Genomic DNA, 22,838 nt, shown 5'->3' with positions numbered 1-22,838 from the left:
AATGTTGACAGCTCCTCCCCTGTGATTCTCTAGAAGCAGATGAAGTGGGAAAACTTAGACAAGAAAGAAATGCTGCTCTAGAGGAACGGAACGTGCTTAAGGTAAGCCTCTCCTCGGCGCCCTTGTGCTTGCCATTAAAAAGACGTGTGCCCGGATTGGACTCTGAGGTAGTGAGCTCCTTTCATTTTTAATGGAAGCATATTAGTATCCAGTTGGATCGAGTTGTCTGTGTGGTTGTCTTCAGAGTCATCCTCAAGGTCACCGCTCACTTAGTTTCACTCTGTGACATGTGCAGTGTGTGCAGGGAGTGTGTGTGTGTGTGGGGGGGGGGTTCCCCTCCTGTCCAACCTGGCTCCTCTGACTCCTGTCCTCTCATATTGGTGGCAAGAGCAGGTGTAGTGGAGGAGCCAACTGAGCAAGCTGTGACAAATTTGAATCCTCTGATGTTCACGGAAAAGACATTTTCTTCCAGGTGTAAGGTCACGTCTAAGGGACTTAGTGTTTTGCTGATGTAATTTGAAAACTGAAGGCATTGTGCTTTCGGGAGAGAACAAATCACATGTGCTCTAAATGCACAATAGCATTTTGATTCCTTCTCTATAGTGTCATTCTGTTCTGAATGGAATATTAAGTTTAAGTTAAATCCTGACTTTTACAGGGAGCTGTTATATGTTCCAAGGAAAGCAACGTAAGTGCTTTATGATCACTTTTCTATAAAAATTGTGCATTTTTAAATTATTTTGTTAGGTGAAGCTGTCTAGTTGTTTGATTTAGTTTTATTGGTATAAATTCTCTATTCAAAAAAGAAACACATTTTTCTTTCTACTGTTTTTTGTTTGTTTGTTTTTGTTTTTATAATGCCAGTCTTTAGACGAAACCAATATTAAAAATGTTTGGCATATCCTCTGAGAGTTTCTGAAGATATCCCAAACAGATCACATTTTAAAAATATAAATGTATGTAAGTAGGTGTCATAGACCCATAGGAACTATTTACCTTCCTCTGTATTTAGTAATAAGCCTAAAACTGCTCTTAAAAGTGAATTCTTAAATAGCTAAAAAGAAGCCTATTGTGTTAACTCATGCATAACTTAGTTCTTATCGACCCACTTTATTACAGCTGGGCTTCTGTTTCTCTGTGGTTCAGACTGAATCTTGGGAGTTCCTACGACAGCTCTTGCACATCACCCATGGTAGAGACCCCCTACACCAGCTTCCAGGGTCTTTTTTTTCCAATTTTTATTAGGTATTTACTTCACCAGGGTCTTAATCAGTTCTCTGGTAATGGATATTTAGGTTATCTTCAGTTTTCAGTTATCAGAAATAACTCCAGGGACTCAGTGGTTATAAGCCCTTACTCCTAGTCCAGAGAAGGTGACTTAGGTCTCAGCATCCACATCAGGTGTCCTGAACCTTCCTTTGCTCCAACTCTAGGACATTCAACACTACCTTCTGGCCTCCAAGGACACCGCACATACATGGCATATACATAGTAGATACACACACGAAAATGAAAATAAAAATAAATCTTAGTAACTTGGTAGGAGTGTAGATAGGCGGTTGTGGAAGTTCACACTAAATCTGTGAAAATGGAATTGCAATATTAAAGTATACTAATGTAAAACATTCTGTACATTTCTCCAAATTTTCTTTCATAAGGCTTTGGTAATTCATATTCCTTCCAAATAGAAGTGAACTTCCCACAAATATGGTTATATTTTATAATTTTGAAATTCACCACCTTTTTACAAGTTGGCATAGCTAGATGAAAATATAGAATTCATTTTAAAAGTTATTAGTTTCTTACATCTCAGAACCATCCTGAAGTGTTGGTCACATTGGTAAGACTGTATTTCCTGTGTGACTCATCTTTACACAAACAAAATCCATGATATCAAAGGTGTCAGAGGTTCTTGAATATTTTTCATTTCCCTAGAGTTTTTCACTGCGAGATTTAATGATATATTTTGAGTTTTATTTGAATGTCAATATTAATTGCTAGAATTTTAATTTAACATTGTGTAAGCCATACTCACGTAACATTTAAACAAGGGTCCCTTGAGGAGCCATTCAATCAAGATCACCTTTCAAGTTCAGCAACTGTAATTGAGCATAGGTTAATGTTACAAAACCTAAAGTCCCAGAATTTAAAAAAAAAAAAAAAAAAAAAGACTTTGCTTTAAATTTCTTCTACATTGATTTTTTTCCTCTGAGACCCATGTATTTTTTTTTTAGATTTATAAGGGCTATAGAGGTGTCCCAGTCATTAATAGTGCTTGTTATTCTTACAGAGAATCCGGGTTCTGTTCCAGGCTCACAAAAATACGTAACTCCAGTTCCAGGGGATCCAGTGCCTTCTTCTCAGTGGCCTCTGTGGCACCAAGCACACGTGTGGCCCACACACATGCAGGTCAAACACTTACACACAGCAAATAAAACGAATCAATTTAATTTAAAAATTAAAAGTGGTGTAAGTGGTATATCAAGCAGTAAATATTTTGCTTGAGGTAATGTAACATTTTCAGTTATTCTGCCTATTTTGTTACAGGCATCTACACACACACACACACACAGGAGCACACACGCTCGCTCCTACACACGGGAACACACAGAGCAGCAGAGCTTGTTAAGTGAAGATCATGGAGTAGAAATGGTGTGCTTTCACTCAGCGTCAGCCTTTGACAGCTTTGTGTCTCACTTGAAACACAAATAAGTAATTTTAGGCCCCTGGCTAATTTTTATTTTGCAGAAATGATCCTTAACAGTGCTATGAGAACTGTTTAACCCAAATCCCACCTGCTCCTGCTCTTCACAGAAGAGAGGGAACAGATGCGCATCCTATTTACACGTGCAGAGATAAGCAGAGAGCACTGTGAGCGCAGGAGGCTGCAGAGTAGCACCCAGTGGGCTGCATTGCCCCAGACAGGAGGCTCTGCCTCCTCTGTACATTGTGGCATAGCCCTGAGTCTTCGCCACTCTATTTAAGGTTCCTGCTCATGTTTTCAATAAGATGGTTCCTGGGTCAATGAGCGTTTCTGACTGCATCACTCATCAAGGTGGGGCATCTCAGAATTCATTCTGGGTTTAGTTTTAGGTTCAAAGATGATCATATTTTACCTTTATGCCCATATTCAAATATATACTTCATATTTTGGTTATAATAGTTCTATCCTTTTTTGAATAATTGTTCAAAAATGGGCAAATATTACTTTGGGGATCTAAAAGTCAATCCAGTATTTTTCTTTGGTTTGATTAAAGCTTTCCCTCCCCCGCCCCCATCTAATTTAGTCTAAGACTATTCAGTCTGGTAGCTCTTTGGTAATGACTGCTGTCACCCACATTTAGTTGCTGTTTACCTGCTTAGGTCCTGACCAACTTCTTCTGGAGCTCAGATTTTGGCACTATATAGGGCAATACAGATGTTTTCACCACAGTTAGACTTAGTAAATGACATGTAAAGCCAGAAAAATAACCAGGAATTTCATTAGGAGAATTTTAGCAACTTGATGTCTGGGGAGTAAACTTTGAAGCAGGGACTAAGAATCATTTGTGAAGTCACAGTGACATGCTACTCATTCAGTGGTTTTCAAACACAGGAGAAGTTACTGGAATCAGAGAAGCACAGGAAACAATTGATAGAAGAACTCCAGAATGTGAAACAGGTAAGTCGTGTGGGGTGGGAGGATGCAGGGATGGTGGGGCTCAAGGGGTACAGTAAATGAGAATATCCATGGATCCTTTTGTGTGTAGCAGTGTGTGAGGTATACCTGTAAAGCAGTAATGCTTCATCATATCTCAGAATCCACAACTGCAGACAGCACAGGGGAAAAATGTAGAGCTCTCAAAACTGAGCATATTGGGGTCCTGCTCTATTAATCAAACAAATTTAAAACCCTGAAATGGCTTCCATGAACCAAAATGACCAGTCTCATTGCTTTTCTATTATTCTCTTCCATTTCCCTTTTCTGTTTTCTCTTTCTTTTGTTATTTATACTTAAGATTTTATTAAAGAAAAACAAAGGAAGCACTTCTCCCCAAAATGCACAACAGAGCATTGCTGTAGTTAGGTGCTCATGGTAAATGATTAAGAATGTCCTTTCACCCTGCATGGTCTTTACCAGATTGCAGTAGATTTGAGCAAGACAAATAGTGCTATGAAAAAGTAAAAGCAGACAGGGAATGCACTCTGAATACAACTGTGGTGTTAGTAGAAACCTGTTAAGATCGGTGGTGAATGCTTGGTTCTCAGTTCCCCTCTCCCTGCCCTCACAGAAAGCATCATATTGGCCAAGATAATAAACAGAGCCATACGTGACTCATACCCTCCATGTGACAGTAACATAGACCAGAACAAACCTCCATAGTAAGTAGAATAAATAATTTTCAGCATAAGTCCCAGAGCTGACCTGCTACTGCATCCCAGGACCTAGAACAGAGAAGGCTTTAAAGACTCTGGAAGGAATAAGGAGAAACAAGAGTCCAATGAAACAAGTGAAATCAGTACCAGAAAAAGAAAGTGTAATAATTAATCTCAGAATCCTAAGCATTGGTCAGCACTTGATGGCCCTCAGCCAGGATTCAGAGGTATGTGCACCCAGAAATCGCAGCCTCTGAGAGTCAGTGCTCTGTGGGAAGAATCACTGAAGAAACTGAAGGGTTTTACAGAAAAGACATCACTTTGTCCACTTCTCACCCTGAGACCAGCAGTAATATGACCCATAATGCACCTACACAGAAGAGGGTGCTCTTGACCTAAAACCTTTCTATAAAGTAGTGTTTTAAAGCAAAAAAAAAAAAAAAAAATTCCCATCATTACCAGCTGCAAAAATTCATGTGGCCTAAAGTTTCCATCTTGGTGAAAATGTGTACAGTAACTGAACAACAAAACAGAAGAAATGTAACATAACACGCCACGTTCAACTGAATGCCCTCACTTAGGTATTTGCAGCTCAGAGAAATGTGCCTCAATCTGAAATTTAAAACAAAACAAAAATAAAGACTAGAGCCAGTGAGATGGTTCATAGAATAAAGGTGCTGACTACCATTTGTTAACATTTAGTACAGAAATACAAATGGAAACTAAACTGCCAAGAATTATATTCAGATGCACTAGAAAGAATATAAATTGCAGAGTTTCATGAAGAAACAAGTCAGAACAAGGAGACACTAAAATTGAAAATTATCATCTAACCAAACTTTCCGGAATTAGAAGACTTGAATCTGATGAGCAGCCTCTCTGAGGGTCTACAAACTCCCAGCACTGTCATGTATACAGTCCCAGAAAGATAATGGATTTCAGGGCTGAGAAGTCAGTTCAGTTATGCCTGGAGCTCAAGTCCATAGAGCTATACTATGAGGAGCTGTTGGACAAGGACTTCTGTGCCTGCATCTGGATGAAGTAGGACATCAAAGCATTAATCACAGTCATAAATGATGCACTGTAGAATAATGATAACTCATGAGCCTGTGCCATGTATAATTAGATTAGCTAATTAATGGGGTAGAGGAGCACTCTGGCTCATGGTGATTGTGGAGGGCTGACTGGAAACAGCAGAGATGCTACTAGATTTGGAAAGAAGCATTTTGAATGTTTTAGTAAGGATTGAATTAGGAACAAATTAAGATGCTAAATTTAGGAGGAAATTTTAATGAACAAGATATCTACATAGTTATGTAGTTTAAAAGTAACTCTATAAACCACTGCTAATTATAACAGAGAAATAGTAATTATGTAGTGGAAAATTGAGAAAACAGTTTGATGCTAAAACTTGTCTTCACCAATAAAGACGCCATTGTTACCCAATATGTGATACCCTGAAAAGGACACAGTATCATCTGTGTGCCACCCTGACTGAGAGTTTATAGCCTGAGTCTAACCTTGGAGGGCATCTGGCATCTGATAAGATACTGGACATTAAGAGGTGATAAGAGACAGAAAATCTAAACAAATACTTGACCCTAGGCTGGATCCTGTACTGGGGTGGAGACATTTTCCGGTGATTTGACAGATCTGGAATACAGAAGGTAGATTAGATCAATGAAAGTCTTGAAACTCCTAACAGAATTATATACAGTAATATCTTTATTAGGAATACCTTAAGGATAAAAGGCTATGATATATGTAACTTACTTTCACATGGCTAAGGAGGCATGTGGCTGCATGTGTGATACATATATATACATATATGTATCTGAATATAGAGGAGATTGAAAATATGTAAAGTCATATCAACAGCTTCTAAGTATCTGTGAATTATAAGAATATCTTAAATCTCATTCATACTGGCCAGAGGTTGAATGTGGGATGTTTGCTAAATCTGTGTGGAGGATATGAGAATATTTTTCATATTATACTTTCTTTTTGATCAATTTTGTATTTATTTATTTTATGACTATGAGTGTTGGCCTGTGTGTACATATGTACACCTCACGCATGCCTGTTATCCAAGAAGGTCAGAAGAGGCTTTGGATCCCCTGAATCTGGAGTTATGGTATATATATATATATTATCTCCTCTGTAGTTCAAAAGTTTTCAGACTTTTGTTTTGAGATAGCCTTAATCTGTAGCCCAGGCTAGCCTCAAACTCATGACAAACTCCCATCTCAGCCTCCAAAGTGATAGAATTACAGTTCAAATACCTCTTTTTTTGTTTTAATTTTTAATTAGAGTGGGAGGGGCGGTGTGTGTGTATTTGCATGTGTCTGTATGAATGCAATAGACTTGGGTCATCAAGCTTGGCCATGAATATCTTAAACTGACTGGCCCCTAGCCTAATTTTAGTAACTATTTTGTTAGTTTATCTTTTAAGTTCTTTTACTTGTACATCCTCAGTTCCTGCATCTTCGTTATGCTTTACATTTCAGTGTTTCTTTGTGTTCTGAAAGTGGGATGTATGAATCGTCCTAGTTAAATTCTATGTGTAAAGTAAATTAGAGGATGCTTTCAGTACATTTAATTAAAACGTTCTGTTTTCCTAAATTCTTGGGTTGAATACCAACTATGTTTGATGCGATTGTTACATTAAGGCTGACATAAGACATGAGCCTGAGGAAGGAAGGGAAGAAGGAGAGTGTTGGGAGCTATCCTGTCTTTTCCCAGCAGTACCTACCCTTCCCACATGAGGCTTTCCTGTATTTATTTCTCTGAAATGATTATTTTCCTTTATTCAAGTAACAGTTGGGTCTGTACTAATACATCATCTGTATCAGAACTTAGTATGAATCAACAGAAAAGTGAGATAGAGATGAAGTTATAGATGAAGAGTATATATGAAGGCACTCATACTCTTCTCTGATGGATGAATGCTCAGAAGCGTAAATGTAGAAGAGAAAGCGCTCCTAGCCTAGCATCAGTGTTAGATCACATAGGTTTGTACCCCTACCCTTCTTCTTGCTAGTTGTTGGCCTCCAGCAAACCACTTAGCTTTCCTAAGCCTCTGTTTGATAATAGGCTCCTTCCCAAGAATGTCAAAAGAATTGAGTGGCATAAAGTCCATACAGTATGTTGTATATCTCCCATAGTAAACACTCAAGTACTAATAAGACTACTGGAAGTCACAAAAGAAATGTTAAAAGGTAGGTGTAATTTCTTTTAGCCATTTAATTTAGAGGAGAATTGAAATTCTAGGTGAGGGATGAGGGAACTTGTCATAGACTGGTGTCTTCATCAGGGTTTCTATTCCTGCACAGACATCATGACCAAGGAGCAAGTTGGGGAGGAAAGGGTTTATTCAGCTTACACTTTCCACATTGCTGTTGATCACCAAAGGATGTCAGGACTGGAACTCAAGCAGGTCAGGAAGCAGGAGCTGATGCAGAGGCCATGGAGGGATATTACTTACTGGCTTGCTTCCACTGGCTTGCTCAGCTTGCTTTCTTATAGAACCCAAGACTGCCATCCCAGGGATGGTCCAACCCACAAGGGGCCCTTCCCCCTTTATCACTAATTGAGAAAATACTCCACAGCTGGATCTCATGGAGGCATTTCCCCAGCTGAAGCTCCTTTCTCGGTGATAACTCCAGCCTGTGTCAAATTGACACATAAAACCAGCCAGTACAATTGGGAAGCGTCTAAACTGGGCTAATAACTGCTAAAGTTGTTTCTTAGCAGGGAAATGCATGTCCGAAGGCCCACAGACCACTTTTGTATTGACTTTTCAATGTGTTTGTATCTTTGTGACTGATAAAATAGTAATGTCTTTCTTTTTCTTTCTTTTCTTTTTTCAATTATAATTGATGCATAGAACTTCAGAGTTCAAGTGTGTTAACATTGGTAAGCACATGTGGAAAACAGTGGTTACGTATTCTTGTAATATCATGACCATAATCACTAAAAAGCCAGGAACATGATAGAAACATGGAGATAAAGAAGACAGGAAATGACATTTAAGTTGAAATTTTGAGGCCAAAGAATGTAGGCAGTTGAAATGTCAAACTATAAGTTCAATGATGACCTGCCCCAAATAGTATTTGGCAAATGGGAAAAATGAACACTTTACTACACCCTTAATCTGATCACATTCTCTTTCATTCCACATCCACCTTGCTGACCCTACAGAATTGGGGTCAGCTGAGTGTTTTTTCAACCTTAGTTACAACTACATTGTTTACCACTCTTTACCACTGCCCTCACTGGCCCAAGCTAACATTGTCTTCCTGATATTGTCAGCTCTCTTCCATATCACACTGCTGTCCTTACCCCACCCTGGCACCGTTCAATCTAAACACTTAGTTATAAATATCCTTTTGAAAACATAACATAATACTCTTTAGGACTTTCTGTCATATATATGAAAAGCCAATAGTTCAATGTCAAAGCCCCAAGTAAATGTCAAAGCGGACAAGCGGGTCTAAATGATCTGACATCTTTCCTGGATCCTCGTACTCTACCTGCCTGGCCTCACCTCCACCCTACCCACTGTGGTTCCCCAGCTCTTTCTCTGTTCTTCCTGCACCATCACCCTGCTAGCTCCCCTCACTGTGACCAGAAGGGTTTTGAGTATTACTAACATCTTTGGCTCATCACATCTTAAAATAGAGGGGACAGCTACCTCTGGTTTCAGCAACGGCTGCCATAGATGAGGTGCTCAAATGTTTGGGGAAGTAAGGAAGGGAAGAGGAAAAATAAAAGATTAATTTAACATTAGGTTCAGAAGTAATCGAAGAGCAAATGAAAGGTGATTTAAGACTGTGTTATAGCACCGTCCAATAGAAATGTAAAAGCCATTTATGAATTATTAAATTTTGTAGTAGCAGAAAGAAATAATGAAATTAAATACATTTAACCTATTACATTCAAAATATTTTGGCATGCAACAATATTAAAAATTTAATATTCATGAGATATTTTATATTTTTTCACTGTATCTATAGCAATATTTGTACTTTTAGAACATCTTTATTGTATTGAATTTTAATTGGAAATATTGAATCTGTCTTTAAATGTAATAAAATTTATGTGAACATATAGATTCACATGCCCAAATTTCTCTAGACTTTAAAAAAGTTTCTTGCCGGGCAGTGGTGGCGCACGCCTTTAATCCCAGCACTTGTGAGGCAGAGGCAGGTGGATTTCTGAGTTCAAGGCCAGCCTGATCTACAAAGTGAGGGCCAGGACAGCCAGGGCTATACAGAGAAACCCTGTCTTGAAAATCCAAAATAAATAAATAAATAAGTTTCTTAAAACTGAATTAAGTAACAATGTTTCTTAATATTTGTATACATGTTCACAAAACTAAGTTTTTTAGAATACTCTATCTTTTCTTGCCTACATTTATTTGAGGATGTTCAGTATTTCTTTTCAAGGAAATTACATACACTGATCATAGCCCTAAGTAGTATCAGCCACAAAACATATTTCAATATCGTTTTAATTTTGAAGCCAATTGGTATAACACTTATAAGTATGATTTACCTTTTGATACATATAAGAAAAATATAAACTAGTTATGGTTTGTATTGTTACAAATTTCAGAAGTCATATTTCCCCTTAAAAGTTTAATGCACATTAGTTCATTCATATGCAGTGTGATATTAATGAGAAAAATGTAAATTGCCCCATTGTTTTGTTTTTGATTACTGTATGATGGGGCTGAAACTGTGCCCATAGCAGTTTTTACACAGTGAACATCAGAAAGCTAAGCACAAGTTGGTAGAGTTTTTAACCATATGTATGTATCTTATGGTGTAATGAAATAATAAAACTTGTTTAAAAACATCAATAAATTCAATGTCTTGCTCTAACAAAGCTGGAATGCCATCTGCTGTAATAAAACTTGTTTTTCATTATCTAGTTGAAAATTTTCTTTTAGACATCTATTCTAAACATTTGAAGGTTTTTTTTTTCTGGCTCAAAACTAACATTTCATCAAATTCGGAAGTTTTTTGAGATAAATGTTAATGAAATCTCAGTCAGAAATTCTCTCTTGTTACATCTCGTACCTGAAAATATAGAAATGCAATTTGTTTGCATATTGTAATTATGTTGATTGCTGACATTGTTAAAGAGTTTTCAAGGTGTGTGGGCCTTTGTGACATAATTAGAGAACTTTGTTTATACATACAAAATAGTTTATTATTTTATCATAATGGAGATTACCAGCTGCCATGGCTACCAGTGTGGGGCATGGAGTTACAGAGACAAAATGTGAAACAGAGACTGAAGGAATGACCATCCAGAGACTGCCCCACCTGGGGATCCATCCCATAAACAATCACCAAAACCAGACACTATTGCAGATGCCAGCAAGAGCTTGCTGACAGGAGCCTGATAAAGCTGTCTCCTGAGAGGCTCTGCCAGTGCCTGACAAAGAAGTGGATGTTCACAGCACAGGCTCCCCAAAGAAGGAGCTAGAGAAAGGATCCAAGGAGCTGAAGGGGTTTGCAGCCCCATAGGAGGAACAACAATATGAACTAACCAGTACCTCCAGAGCTCCCTGGGACTAAAACACCAACCAAAGAAAACACATGGTGGAACTCATGGCTCTTACTGCATATGTAGCAGAGGATGGCCTAGTCTGTTATCAATGGGAGAAAGGCCCTTGGTCCTNTGAAGGTTATATGCCCCAGTATAGGGGAATGCCATGGCCAGGAAGCAGGAGTGAGTGGGTTAGTGAGCAGGGGGAGGGGGGAGTGGATAGGGGGGTTTTCGGAGGGAAAACTAGGAAAGGGGATAACATTTGAAATGTAAATAAAGAAAATATCTAATAAAAATATAAATAAATAAATTAACAACTTAGCCCATTGATTCTTTACTGATTGTTAATAGAACTTTCTAGCAAATCCACTGAACACTTACAAAGTGTTTCACTATTGCTCAGTTTTTATATGTTGAAAAAAATATTGCACTCTGAGTATCTTTGTAAAATCTACATACTTAATCTCCTTTCCTGTCCTAGTCATCGTTCAATTTTTTTATCCTTAGAATACGCTAATTTTATTCTTCTTAATATTTTGATGTATTCTGTGCACGTTCCTCCACGTGAGTACTGTACCTTGATTGTCTCCACCCCTAACTCCCACCCCAGCACCTCCTTTACCCTTCACACTTGCCGTGGCATCTCAGTGGCCCCTTCTGGCTTTCTTTCCCTCTTTTTTATGTTTTTGTAACCACCTGAGTCCAATTAGTGCTGTCTGCCTGCTTGGTGGGTATGGGGTCCTGCACCGGCCAGTGACCACACTCTTGAGTAATGACTTCACCTCCCTCAGCAGCCATCCCTTGCCAATAGCTCTTTAGCTGGAGATAGACCCCATGTACCCCTCGCACATCCACGCCAGGGTGCTGACTGCCTTGATCTTCTGCAGTCTTTACCCAGGGAGCCATAGCAGCCCTGGGAATGCAGTGGCCATGGCATATTCTGAAGACAGCATTTCTCAGCACTATTTGCCACCTTTCAGCTCTTAAATTCACTGTTCAGATATTTCCTGAGCCTTGAAGGGGTTAATATAGAGCTTCTCTATAGGGTTGAACACTCAATAGTTGTTTGGTCTCAACTCTTGGGTCAGTTATAAGGCTCTATAGTGACTGCTGCTCACTGGAAAAGGCAGTTAGTCTAACTGAGACTAAAAGCAAAGCTAACCTATGCATTGAAACAAAAATATTTAGCAGCAGCTTGACACAGTGTACATTTAACAAAACAGTATTAGTAAGTTCCTTTTAAGGCATACGGCCTCCCCAGCCATGGTTTTTGGTTTGGTTTGGTTTCGGGGTTTTTTGATTAGTTTTACCAAATCTACATGAATTCCTCCCATCCAGTGGGCCTCACATCCAATCAGATAGCAGGTGTAGCTATAACACTCATGCTCCTGTTGTAGCAGTAGGCACATCCTGCCTGGTAGGTGGGTTCTGTAACATTCCTGGTCCACCACTAGGGAAGTCCATTAATACTCCACTCTAAACTGCCTGCACAGAACCTTTCGACACTGTGAATGTTCACCCATAGGAGGAGTTCCTAGATTAGTTTCAGCTCGGTTTCTCTGTATACTGCCTCCAAAGTATGTTGTGTCTTCAGCAATAGTAACTAACAAGCTCATTATGGCAGGCAAGCAAGAGCAATGGCAAGAGCAAGGGTGTGTGTTGTATGGGGGCGGGGGCTTCTGGGGTCTCTAATTCATAGGGGAAGATCCTTTATTAACTCTTTGCAGGACCTTATCTTACTATAAAATGTTGAACCAGTCCTAAAAATCATCATGGCTTCTCCTGTCACAGGTTCTTTAGCTATTTGAAATCATGGACGCTCGTTTACCTTTTGTGTGACAACTCAAAAAGAAAGCGTTGAGTAACCGCCAGGACAAGGGGATGATGGGTGAAAAGGAGGGAGAGGAAGGGAGGTCCATAAAGAGCAAGCTGTGAAGCATTGGCATCCTTTTTCAGGCCCCTTGTTTTTCTTCAGCCAGGGATTGCCATGAGACTCCTTATTCCTGGTCCCGTATTTTATATATATTTCATGCCTCAAAGAATAACCCAGCCCTGCTGTTTAGAATGAAGATACTTTCCCATGAAGTTATACCTGTCAGTTTCTTTTCCTTCAAGTTCTAACAACTTCCAACACGTATGAACCGTTCCTGTAGCATCTTCCTTTGATCAACAACTTTGTAAAACCCACCCTCAACACTCAGAGTTGTTTTTAAATTGACTTCCAAGGTAGTGTTATGACCCCAGGCAACGGTGAATTGGTGACTACTCTAGAGCCAAAAAAAAACCGCTTAGCTTGTCTGAACCAGTCGTTGCTCTGATGGAATAGGGGAATTGTTTACTTGGCACCTTGACTGGGATCAGATAAGTCCAGTTGTCCTTGCCTCGCCTGTCCCAAGCTTGTGCTGACGACTTCAGAAGGGCGTGAAAGAGGTGGTCAAGTCAGTAGGAGTCTCTGGCAGGGGCTTTGTCCAATGAAGCAAGAAAGACAACTTTGAAAACAAGTCAGCTATAGTCCCACACTTCTAGGGATTATGTTTCCTTGTGGTTTCAAAAAAAAAAACAATGACACCTCTAATTTTTATGTTTGGGTGGCCTCTAGATCTCTAATTCAGTTTTGGCAATTTGAATGTCCAATATAGTTTTCTTGAGCAGTACTAGTAGTTATTCTAAAATACCATCTCATGAGAGGGGAAAACACATACATTTGTTATACATTTCTGTTCCAAAAGCATACTGTTGTAATAATGACCTTCAGATCAGAATAGTAACTTTTGCTTCCCACTAAAATCCTTTTACCGAAAGATGCCTCATGCTGGCCTTTTGAGGCCACTGTCCCCTCCTCCCACCTATCCTCCTCATGCCTGACACCCACTAATCTATTGTTGATCACAATTTTTGTTCTTTGAAAGGACACACAAATGGAACGATACAGCAAGCTGCCTTTCATAATGATCTATTTCCATCTGGTTCATCTCCCTGGGACTCCCCTGGACTGTTGTATAGCTCCACAGGTTGTTCTTTTTGTCGCTGAGAGCATTATAAAACTAGTTTTCTCTAAAGAGGGTTGGTGGATTGTACCAGTGTTGCCTTCCAGTTGTGATATTCTATTAGCATGCATGGTGTAGCCATTGGCTGAGATTTTATGGACACGGTGTTTCAAGACAAACAAAAGTAATCTGAGAACCATTATAAAGCACTTATAATGTTAGACAGCAGTGGGATTAAAGAAGCTTATGGAACAAATATGGTTGGGTTTATTTTTCAGCATTAATTTTCTTTTGTGTGTGTGCAAGTAATGAGAAAATTACTTCTCTCTTCTCTGCCATTAGACTCTTCACTAGAAACTGCCTAAGGTAAGGAAAGCTTACTTGAAAAAGGAACAGGAAACCTGGTTTTTCAGAGTCCCGGTCGTCATTCCTGTTTGCATAGACATCATTTGTACTCAGTGATTCACTGGAAGTGCATGCAGCACTCTAAGCAAGCTTTAGCAAACTTAAGTGTTTCTCTAGCTACGGTATGATTGCTGTATCTCCACAGAGTTTACTGTGTTGCAAGCCTGGTATTCGGGATGAAGGTAGAAACACACGATAGAACCATTAAAAAGTAGAAAGATCCTCACGGGTCATGCCCTGGATGTTCTTATGGGACCTTTGTCTCTCCATGCAAATTCACCTTCTCACAGGTGGCCCATCTCACTTTCCCATCCTTTGAACATAAAACGCCAATAACTAACCCTTTCTTTACAAGTCACCCCACTCAAATATTTCATAGCAGGGAAGACTAATATAAGTGTCTGTTTCAGACTCCTATTCCCAAATAGTCCTGCTCGTTTCATATAGAAAAGATTTTGGTATTAGGAGGATTCCAAGAGAGACATCTTTCTGTCTTTTCTGTATTATAAACTTGTTTTAATTGTGTTTGGCTTAATTAGACACCATTTTCAGTGTTGTGAAATTTGGGAGCAAAGCGATGGTATTCTTCATAGAGACCTGCAGTTAGTTTCTTTATACCATTTCCTATAGAAGGTTTCCCTATGGGAAACTCGGGAAGATGGGGTTCCATACAGTGCATGGAGGGAGCACCATTTAGGTTATACTTTAGACGTCTGTGTAGATGCTAAACATTTTTTTTTAATGTTGGAGCAATATATAATAGTTGGACTGACAAACGAGAACATTTGATCCAAGGAGGAAGTTGTTCCAAGGAGGAAGTCGTGATAAGGCGGCTGATTCTATTAAGGTCTTATCTTGGCAGTGTGCTGTGTAAGAAATACTCTCAGTAGTTCTACAGTCGTATGGGACTCGTGACATCGTAGTAATGATTTATTCACAAAACATTGACAAGTTAAAAACAAGACTCGCCTGGTCATATATAACCCCACATAAGTATTGTTTAGAAATCTGCATTGGTTTATTGTCTTTTTGCATTATCTATGAAGAGATTGCCTCCACCTGAGTTCCTAAATGACTAGAGATCTGCATCCCAGCTCTTGAGTATTAATGGCATGTGTACTCAGTGATTCACCTAAAGTGCATGCAGCACTTTAAGCAAGCTTTAGCAAACCCAAGTGTTGCCATGGCTATAGCACTGTTGCAGTATATCTATCCCCCAGAGGTCCCTGGGTTGGAAGCCCAGTGTTCAGGGTAAAGATTTAAGCAGTTGATAGAACCATTAAAGAGTGGAATGACCTAGTCACAGGGAATGGTCACGGATGCTCCTGAGGGACCCTTGCCTCTCCGTGCTGTTGCTCCTTCTCATACATGCCTAGTCTCTCACACACACTTGCTGGTCTGGCAGAATGACACTATTGGCTTCTCCACACAGCGCTTGGCTAACTTGCATCTCCTCTCTTGCTTTTTAAATTTCCTCTATCATATGCTTTGTCCAATTTCCTTGTATTAATATACAAGATCTCTTTCTGTAGGAGACATTGACTCCGTTTCCCGGAACCCTAATGTAAGATATTTAACTTGTACAAAAAACCCTTCTTTCATTTAATAAACACTAAAAGTTTTGTGTTGTTGATTTACTTTTACTTTTTTTTCTTTTAAAATCTGTGAAACTGTTTATTCCTGGCCATATTTCAGATGTATATTTACCCAGACCCCCACCCTGTCTCTATTTAATACTGAAAGTATTGTGTCAGCATATGGTATAAGATGAGAATATACACTTTTTTTTTCCTCCCAAATGGTTTGCTGTAGCAACTATTTATTGTTTTTGTGGTATCACCCTTAGTTATAGACTTAATTCTTTCCTACCCTAAGGTCTGTTTGGGCTATTCAGTCTTTACAGTCCTTTTCAATAATTATATGTTGTGTTAGTGACTATTTTGTTTACCTCTTAAGCTAAAATCAGATGTTATGTTATTTATATATGCATTACAACCTTAGGCCGTATCCTACATTGGGCTCCCCCCATACTCTTTGAACTTCATGATCATAGACAAAATGCTATACACACACACACACATACACACACACAGTTTAATATGATTCATATTCCAGTTAAACCCCTCAGGGTTATTTTGAAAGAATTAATCATCTCCTTTAATGATGGAGCCCCTTAAGCCCTAAAGTTTGGAAGAATCACCATGTTTAATGTCTAAAGATGTAGCTGCTGAGCTGCACTGCATCTATAAAGAGGATTTAGGTGCTGACAATGAAGGAAGGCTTCCAGATGTCCATGATCCGTGCTGCCCAAAGCCGTGCTGATGTCTGTGGTATCATGCTGGCTCCAGCGTCCTACTGCAGCTGTGGCCAGGTTTCATGGTCAGTCCTGGAAACTCTGTGGAGGCTCATGGTCTGTCCTCCCTTCACTTACTGTGAAGCGCAAGAAGGCTACGTTTGCTCTGGTATCAACAACTGCAGATGCACAGTTGAGAGGGAGGGTCAACCCCTACCCCCAACTTCACCCCTACACACAAGAAATAAATAAATAAATAACAGCCTAGATAGGAAGCCATCAACGAGAACTCTTAAAAAGTGTGATGGAGATTCGGAAGTGTAGCTCTCCCTAGTTGATGGCTTCTGGTGGGGCCCAGGAAGGGAAGGACTCAGTTCTATTTAAGGGGCAAGGCCACTGAGAGTCGGACTATGGGTCAGTGAGTATACTCCGTAGTAACACAAACTGGACTTGGGGTTTTTTCTTTTTCTTTTTTTTTACTTTTGGAGGAGGTACCAAGGGTAGTGGGGCAGGCAGGGAAGGGCTGGGAAGTAAGTGATTTGAACACCTGATATAAAATTCCCAGAGAATCAATAAAAATACGACGTTAAAAAATAGTATAATATAACAATATACTAACTGATTAATTGGTTCATTATAGACTGAAGTTCAGATGTGAAGTGGCTGATTAATGGCAAGAATATTTTTATTTACTAATGTCATGTGGTCTGTGCATAAATAATGTGTATGTGAATATACATGGCTCATGGGCAGAGATCAGAGGACAACTTTTAGAAGTCGGTTCTTCTCCTACCACCACGTGGCTCCGTAGGAATTTAATTCAGACAGCCAGGCTTGCATCGCAAATGCTTTTAGCAAGGAGCCATGTCATGGCCTCTAGTATGAACATTTTAAAGGTTTTGTACATATAAATTGCCAAAATGCTCTCTGAAAAGTGGTGACAATTCAGTCTTCCACAGTGTAGACATGTCCTGTTCTCTGAATCCTTGTTCCTGTTGGAGATTAGAATCTTTAATTATGTAAATAAAAAGTAACTACTTTGTTGTCTCAAGAAAAAAAAAAATTGAAGCCTTCCAGTACTACAGATGTACTCCTTGGGCATACTTGTAACTAAAACTGGCAATTACATTTTTATTTTATGTCAACCTTCAGTACGCTAAATATATATATATATATATATATATATATATACACACATACATATATATACATATATATGTATATATGTGTGTGTGTATACACATACGTGCATGCATACATACATACATACATACATACATACATGTTCACGTTAAACCATTCTGATTAAAACATGGTTAAATATGGTTTAAACTAATTATTATTTATATTGTAAAAAGTATCGAATCCTACACCTTGTGTGAGTGGTATACTTATGGACTTGTGCTGGACTGGGGACTGCTCTTTATGAAGGAGACTGGAAACCGTTTCTCTGGTTTTCTTTTGTGCTGGGAGGCAGAATTGAGTTGTACACCTCTTAGAGCAAGGCAGCTGCAGGTGAAGAAGCTGGCAGCCCCTGGGAGGGTTAATTAGAGCTGATGATAATATGATTGACCTCACTTTCCTCCAGAAAGTTGAAGCCATTTTTCTCTCTGCACAGTGAGGATTTTACTTTTTTATATATAATAAACTTTGTTTTCTGAACTCGCAGATTATCCATGCTGCACACTTTACAGACATGTTGCTATCTACACTGTCGAATCAGGATTTGGTGGGGTTGGAAAGAACCTTCAAGGTTGCATCACCCTTGACAGCATTTGCTGTATTAATACATGTTGGAAATGGAAATATAAACAAATATTTGTAATTTTGAAATCTTTAATGGAAAAAATAATGTAATTATCAAATGGTGAAGTATAGCTTTTTCAACTTTACTATTTGCTTCATTTTATTTAGATTTTATATAATCTTGTTTGCTTGATAAATACTATAAAATGAATTTTTAAAATTTTATGCAGATGTGTATGGGCATATGTGTGGATCTTTGTGTTATCATTGAAGGGAGTTGAATCTACTAAAGCTACATGCTAACTTGGAACTTGGCAGTAGAAAGCTTAGTGGGGAGAAGAGAAGTTGGGAAAGGGAGGATGTCGTTTACCGTGGGCCATATTTGTTACTTAAGGTGGAGCCTGACCAATGTTTCCTGAAGTAAACTGACCCTTCAGAAATGTGGAGAGCACACAGCAGTGACCATCACAGTCGAGCAGCTGATCCTGTACCTGATGAGATGGTACGAAAGGAAGTAAGAAATGGCTGCAGATTACACTATAAAGATTTCATGGCGTTTGATGGATGGTTAGATGAAGTGGTACAGTCATTAGACCTGGACTACCCAAGAAGATAGGGAGGAAAAGTGGGGCATAGGAACAGGTAATAAGTTTTCTATGAGCTTGTCTTGGTCTTTCGTGCCTCTGGTTCTAGCATTTGGGAGGCTGAGGCAGGAGGATCAATTCACATTTAAGATTAACCTGTACTACACGAGTTTCAAGTCCAGCTTGAGCTGGCTACACAGCAAAAGGGTTTCTCCAAAAGTGTTTTGTGAATTTAGAGTCTTCCCTAAATTCCTTCACGATTATTGGGTGTGTTGTCCGTTCATTCATGAATATATTTGCAAAGCACTTTGAGAATCATCCTTTCAGACGCTAAAAATTAATTCAGAAACACAGATTAAGGAGATGGGCCACAACTTGCTTTTAAATAATTCTCACTCAACAGCCTTCTTCCTGCAGGAAGCCTTAATCTTTTTTGAAAACTGTAAATATGACCTAAGACTGAGAAAGGTTTTCCAGTGAGTGGATGTCGGAAGCTGATAAGAGAAGCATTCTTGGGGCTCGGTAGCATAAATTACTAAGACATATCTTCTTGCAATCTGCTGTTTTCTCCCGTCAACCACTGACGTTTGAAAGATTTACTGATTAGCTTATAAATTACAGAGCCGGTAAGTGTTGTGGACTTCTAGGCTAATTACACGTTTGCAACTGCAATTAATGCTTCCACTTTAGGGAACTTTAAGTGCTTATATCTAGAGAGAGGATAGTTTCATGTAATTTCTTTTTATTGTTAAAAAAGACATGTATAAATTACATTTCCAAACAGCCGATATTACCAGTTGAGTACCTCAAAAAAGCCCTTAATAAATTATCTAGTCAGGCTGTGTAATGGCATGAATGTATGTATATTTTTTCCAAAATAGCGACAAAAAAAAAAAAAAAAACAAAGAAAAGAATGATAGCCAGAATATTAATAGTTTCTTTAACCTCCTTATTTTGCTCTTATAATTGTTAGAGCCCACTATACAGATGAACACACTGAGTCTTAGAGAATTGATTAGCAGAAATTGGGGAAAAATAAGTATCTAAGATAATGCCCTGGCTAAGACCCATCCAAAGCCTGTTCTTTTGTACTATGTTTTTGATTGGTTTGTTCGGGATCATGTTACTTTGTGGATATAAATGCTGCATGTACAAAACAGTACAGTGGCCTTGACCTACAGCACTGTCTTAGTGCAGTGTGGCTCAGCCCAAGGTATCTGCAGCTACAGAAGTTTTCATCAGTTCGAATTGTTTTCAAAGAACTTGGCCTTATCTTTCCTAAAGATTCATTGCAGAACTGTTGAGAAGGAAACCTTTTTTTTGTTTGTTTTTCAAAGAGGCGCTGTGGACCCGAGGTCACTGTTGCCCCTGGAAAAATTCTGATTGAACTGCATATTTCAGATTCCCTTCTACTGAATTTGCCTATACTATGCAATATTTAAAAGCATGTTTCGGCTGCTTTCCTGGTGTCGGCCGCTTTTCCCGATGTGCTATTATTATGTCTTCGTTTTTCCTTTAAAATCTTCCTTCGTAATCTGAATGAGCGCCCTCCTCATGCAAAGTGCCTGCACAAGTGTTGGCTTTACTTGTGATTGGGATTTCAGGTTTAGTGCGGTACTGAGAGAGTTCTGGCTAAGATGTTCCTGACACGTGAGACTTTGCAGTTATTTATTAGAAGACAGCCTGGGAGGCAAAGAGAAAATGGATTACTGTGGTCCTCTCTTGCTAAATCCTGCCCACTGCTGTTATCTTTTCTTTACTGCTTCCTCAGAAAGGCATCCTTGGGATGCACTAATCTCTTAAGCAGCCATTCAGTGGGAATTGGGCTAGAACTCTGCCACGGGGTCACATTCACCAGCCTGACAGTTAGGCATTTACAAAAGGAACGGTATGAATTTATTCAGCTTCAAACCCTCTGCATCTCTTACCACCCAGACGCATTTCACACTGTATTACCGTCACTGCACTAGGACAGCAGCATAAAGCCCATCCGGACTCTTCATTTAATTAGCCAGCGTTCTTTGAACAAAAATAAAAGTGCTGTTTTTATAGAGGAATAAAAGCTGCACAAAGTGAGTGTGAAGAGGGCAAATCATCAAATTAGTGATTCTCACTGCAGCTGCGCTGATTTCTGCCCTCCCTCTCAGAGGCTGTTTTTTGTTGTTTTGGTGTTTTTTTTGTTTTGTTTTGTTTTTTTAATAGCATGGAAAATGGGGAGCAGGCTGGCCTCAAACGTGCTGGAGAGTCTGTCGATATCACCACATGCTAAGCTAGCTCGGCTGATGCTGGTGATGACTGGTACCTAAGAAGGCTATCTTATAACGTTTTCTGTAGTTGACCAAGTAGGATGGGCTAGTAGTGAAGAACATTAACTGAGGTTCAGAACTCATCTGAAATACCTGAGTTCAAATCCCAGCCCTGCTGCTTACAAGTGGTTTTGTTTCTTAAGCTTCCTGATCTTTGCTTGCCTGTCTTTGAAAGGAGGATCGCTAGAGACTTACCTCATACTGTAGTGTGCAGTTAGCTCACTCGACAGCCTTTAGAACAAGGCCGGTATTGTTAGTCCCAAAGATGAGAGAAGAAAGACCACCACCCCAAATCATCATGGCCAAATTAACTAAAGCAAGCCTTTTTATTCGAGTACACAAGAGAGCTTCCCCTAGGGTGAGGTCTGAGAGGTAGACATTGGATATAAGGAAAACAAGGAATGTGTAGCTCAAGGGCTGGCGGTCTCCAAGTGGGGGAACTCTGGCAGAAAAATAGGTGAGGTTACGTAACATATTCCAGAACAGAAGCCTAACAAGTTAGGTCTAAGGGCCTGAAACAAAGATTTGGCTGCATGGTGGGCATAACAACAGGTAGTCCTAACTAGGAGGCCCTAACAACCCTTCTGCAACAGAGGTGCCCTTGCATGATGCTTAGTAACTTTATGAAAGACATGACTGCAGTTCCTGGAACAGACAGTGCAGAACCTTGTTTAGTTGAGGTTACAGGTGGGGCATAGACTAATCCTGGACAAAGATTTAATCATAGACAGCAATGAACCTAGTAGGTCTTTACTATAAGATGGCTTTTAAACCTAAGATGGAAGCAGGCTGGTTCTTTGGTAGGTTAGCTGTTACCTATTGTGTGCTGAACAGCAGTCTGGTGTGAAGTTGACCCAGGTGTGTCATTGGTAACTTTCCTGGTCACCTGGGCTGGACTGACAGGTACTGGATATTAGGCAGATCCTCCTTTGGCTCCCATATTTTTGTTTCTGAAGTACAGGATAAAACGGGATAAAATTTTCAGATAGATAGGATAAAATTCTTTGAGCGACAGGTATAGAAGGCAGCTGGCTCCTCATTACCACTCCATTTTGCACCCAGATGCCAGTTTACCTTTTTAAATTAATCTGATTTATTCATTGTTTATATTTTTTCACTACATTGGGTATCTAATCGGGGGCTTTCTGCACGCCAACCTCAGCCCTCGGGCTTCCCTTTCTAAAGCACGCTTGCAGAAGTCTTCCAGTGTTCTGGATTCAGAGCCTTTCCCATGATTCCATTTCTTCCAGAACCTGGTCCTTTCTCTCCCCAGCCTCTTCTAAAAACAACCAACCAACCAAAAAAATTATTCCCTAATAGGATCTCTCTACCCCAGTCAAAACCCACCTGGCATCCTATCTCCTATGCCAAGTTCCTTCTAGCTTATTTGTTCATGTTGTTGTTTTGTTTTCTGGGTTTTTTTGTTTGCTTTGTTTTGTTTTTATTTTAGCTAGCACTCCTTCCTCTGTTTATCTACATCACACCTATGCTCTAAACTGAGACCGAACAGATGAAGTATTATTAACCCACTTGATTTACACTTACGTCATATTCTATGGTTGTCTGTATAAAGTCGACGTCGTGTTGTTGGTCAGCTAGCCTG

The 22,838-nt window shown here is 39.4% G+C and overlaps 1 protein-coding gene across 5 annotated transcripts in view; it reads left to right on the top strand.

Moving 5' to 3' along the window:
* Positions 1–22,838, top strand: part of Stxbp4 (syntaxin binding protein 4) — a 149,715-nt gene that overhangs the window by 56,668 nt on the left and 70,209 nt on the right. For 3 of the 5 annotated variants that reach the window (XM_029546535.1, XM_029546534.1, XM_029546536.1), the window contains exons 11-13: positions 12–101; positions 659–688; positions 3,596–3,661. In XM_029546535.1, the coding sequence (XP_029402395.1) occupies positions 12–101; positions 659–688; positions 3,596–3,661 (186 nt within the window). The remainder of the gene's footprint in view (positions 1–11; positions 102–658; positions 689–3,595; positions 3,662–22,838) is intronic. The other 2 variants (XM_029546537.1, XM_021213004.2) reach the window with 1 other exon arrangement.

This window comes from Mus pahari, chromosome 14, assembly GCF_900095145.1.
Source record: "Mus pahari chromosome 14, PAHARI_EIJ_v1.1, whole genome shotgun sequence".
Lineage (NCBI taxonomy): Eukaryota > Metazoa > Chordata > Mammalia > Rodentia > Muridae > Mus > Mus pahari.
This window is presented reverse-complemented; position numbering and strand designations above follow the sequence as displayed.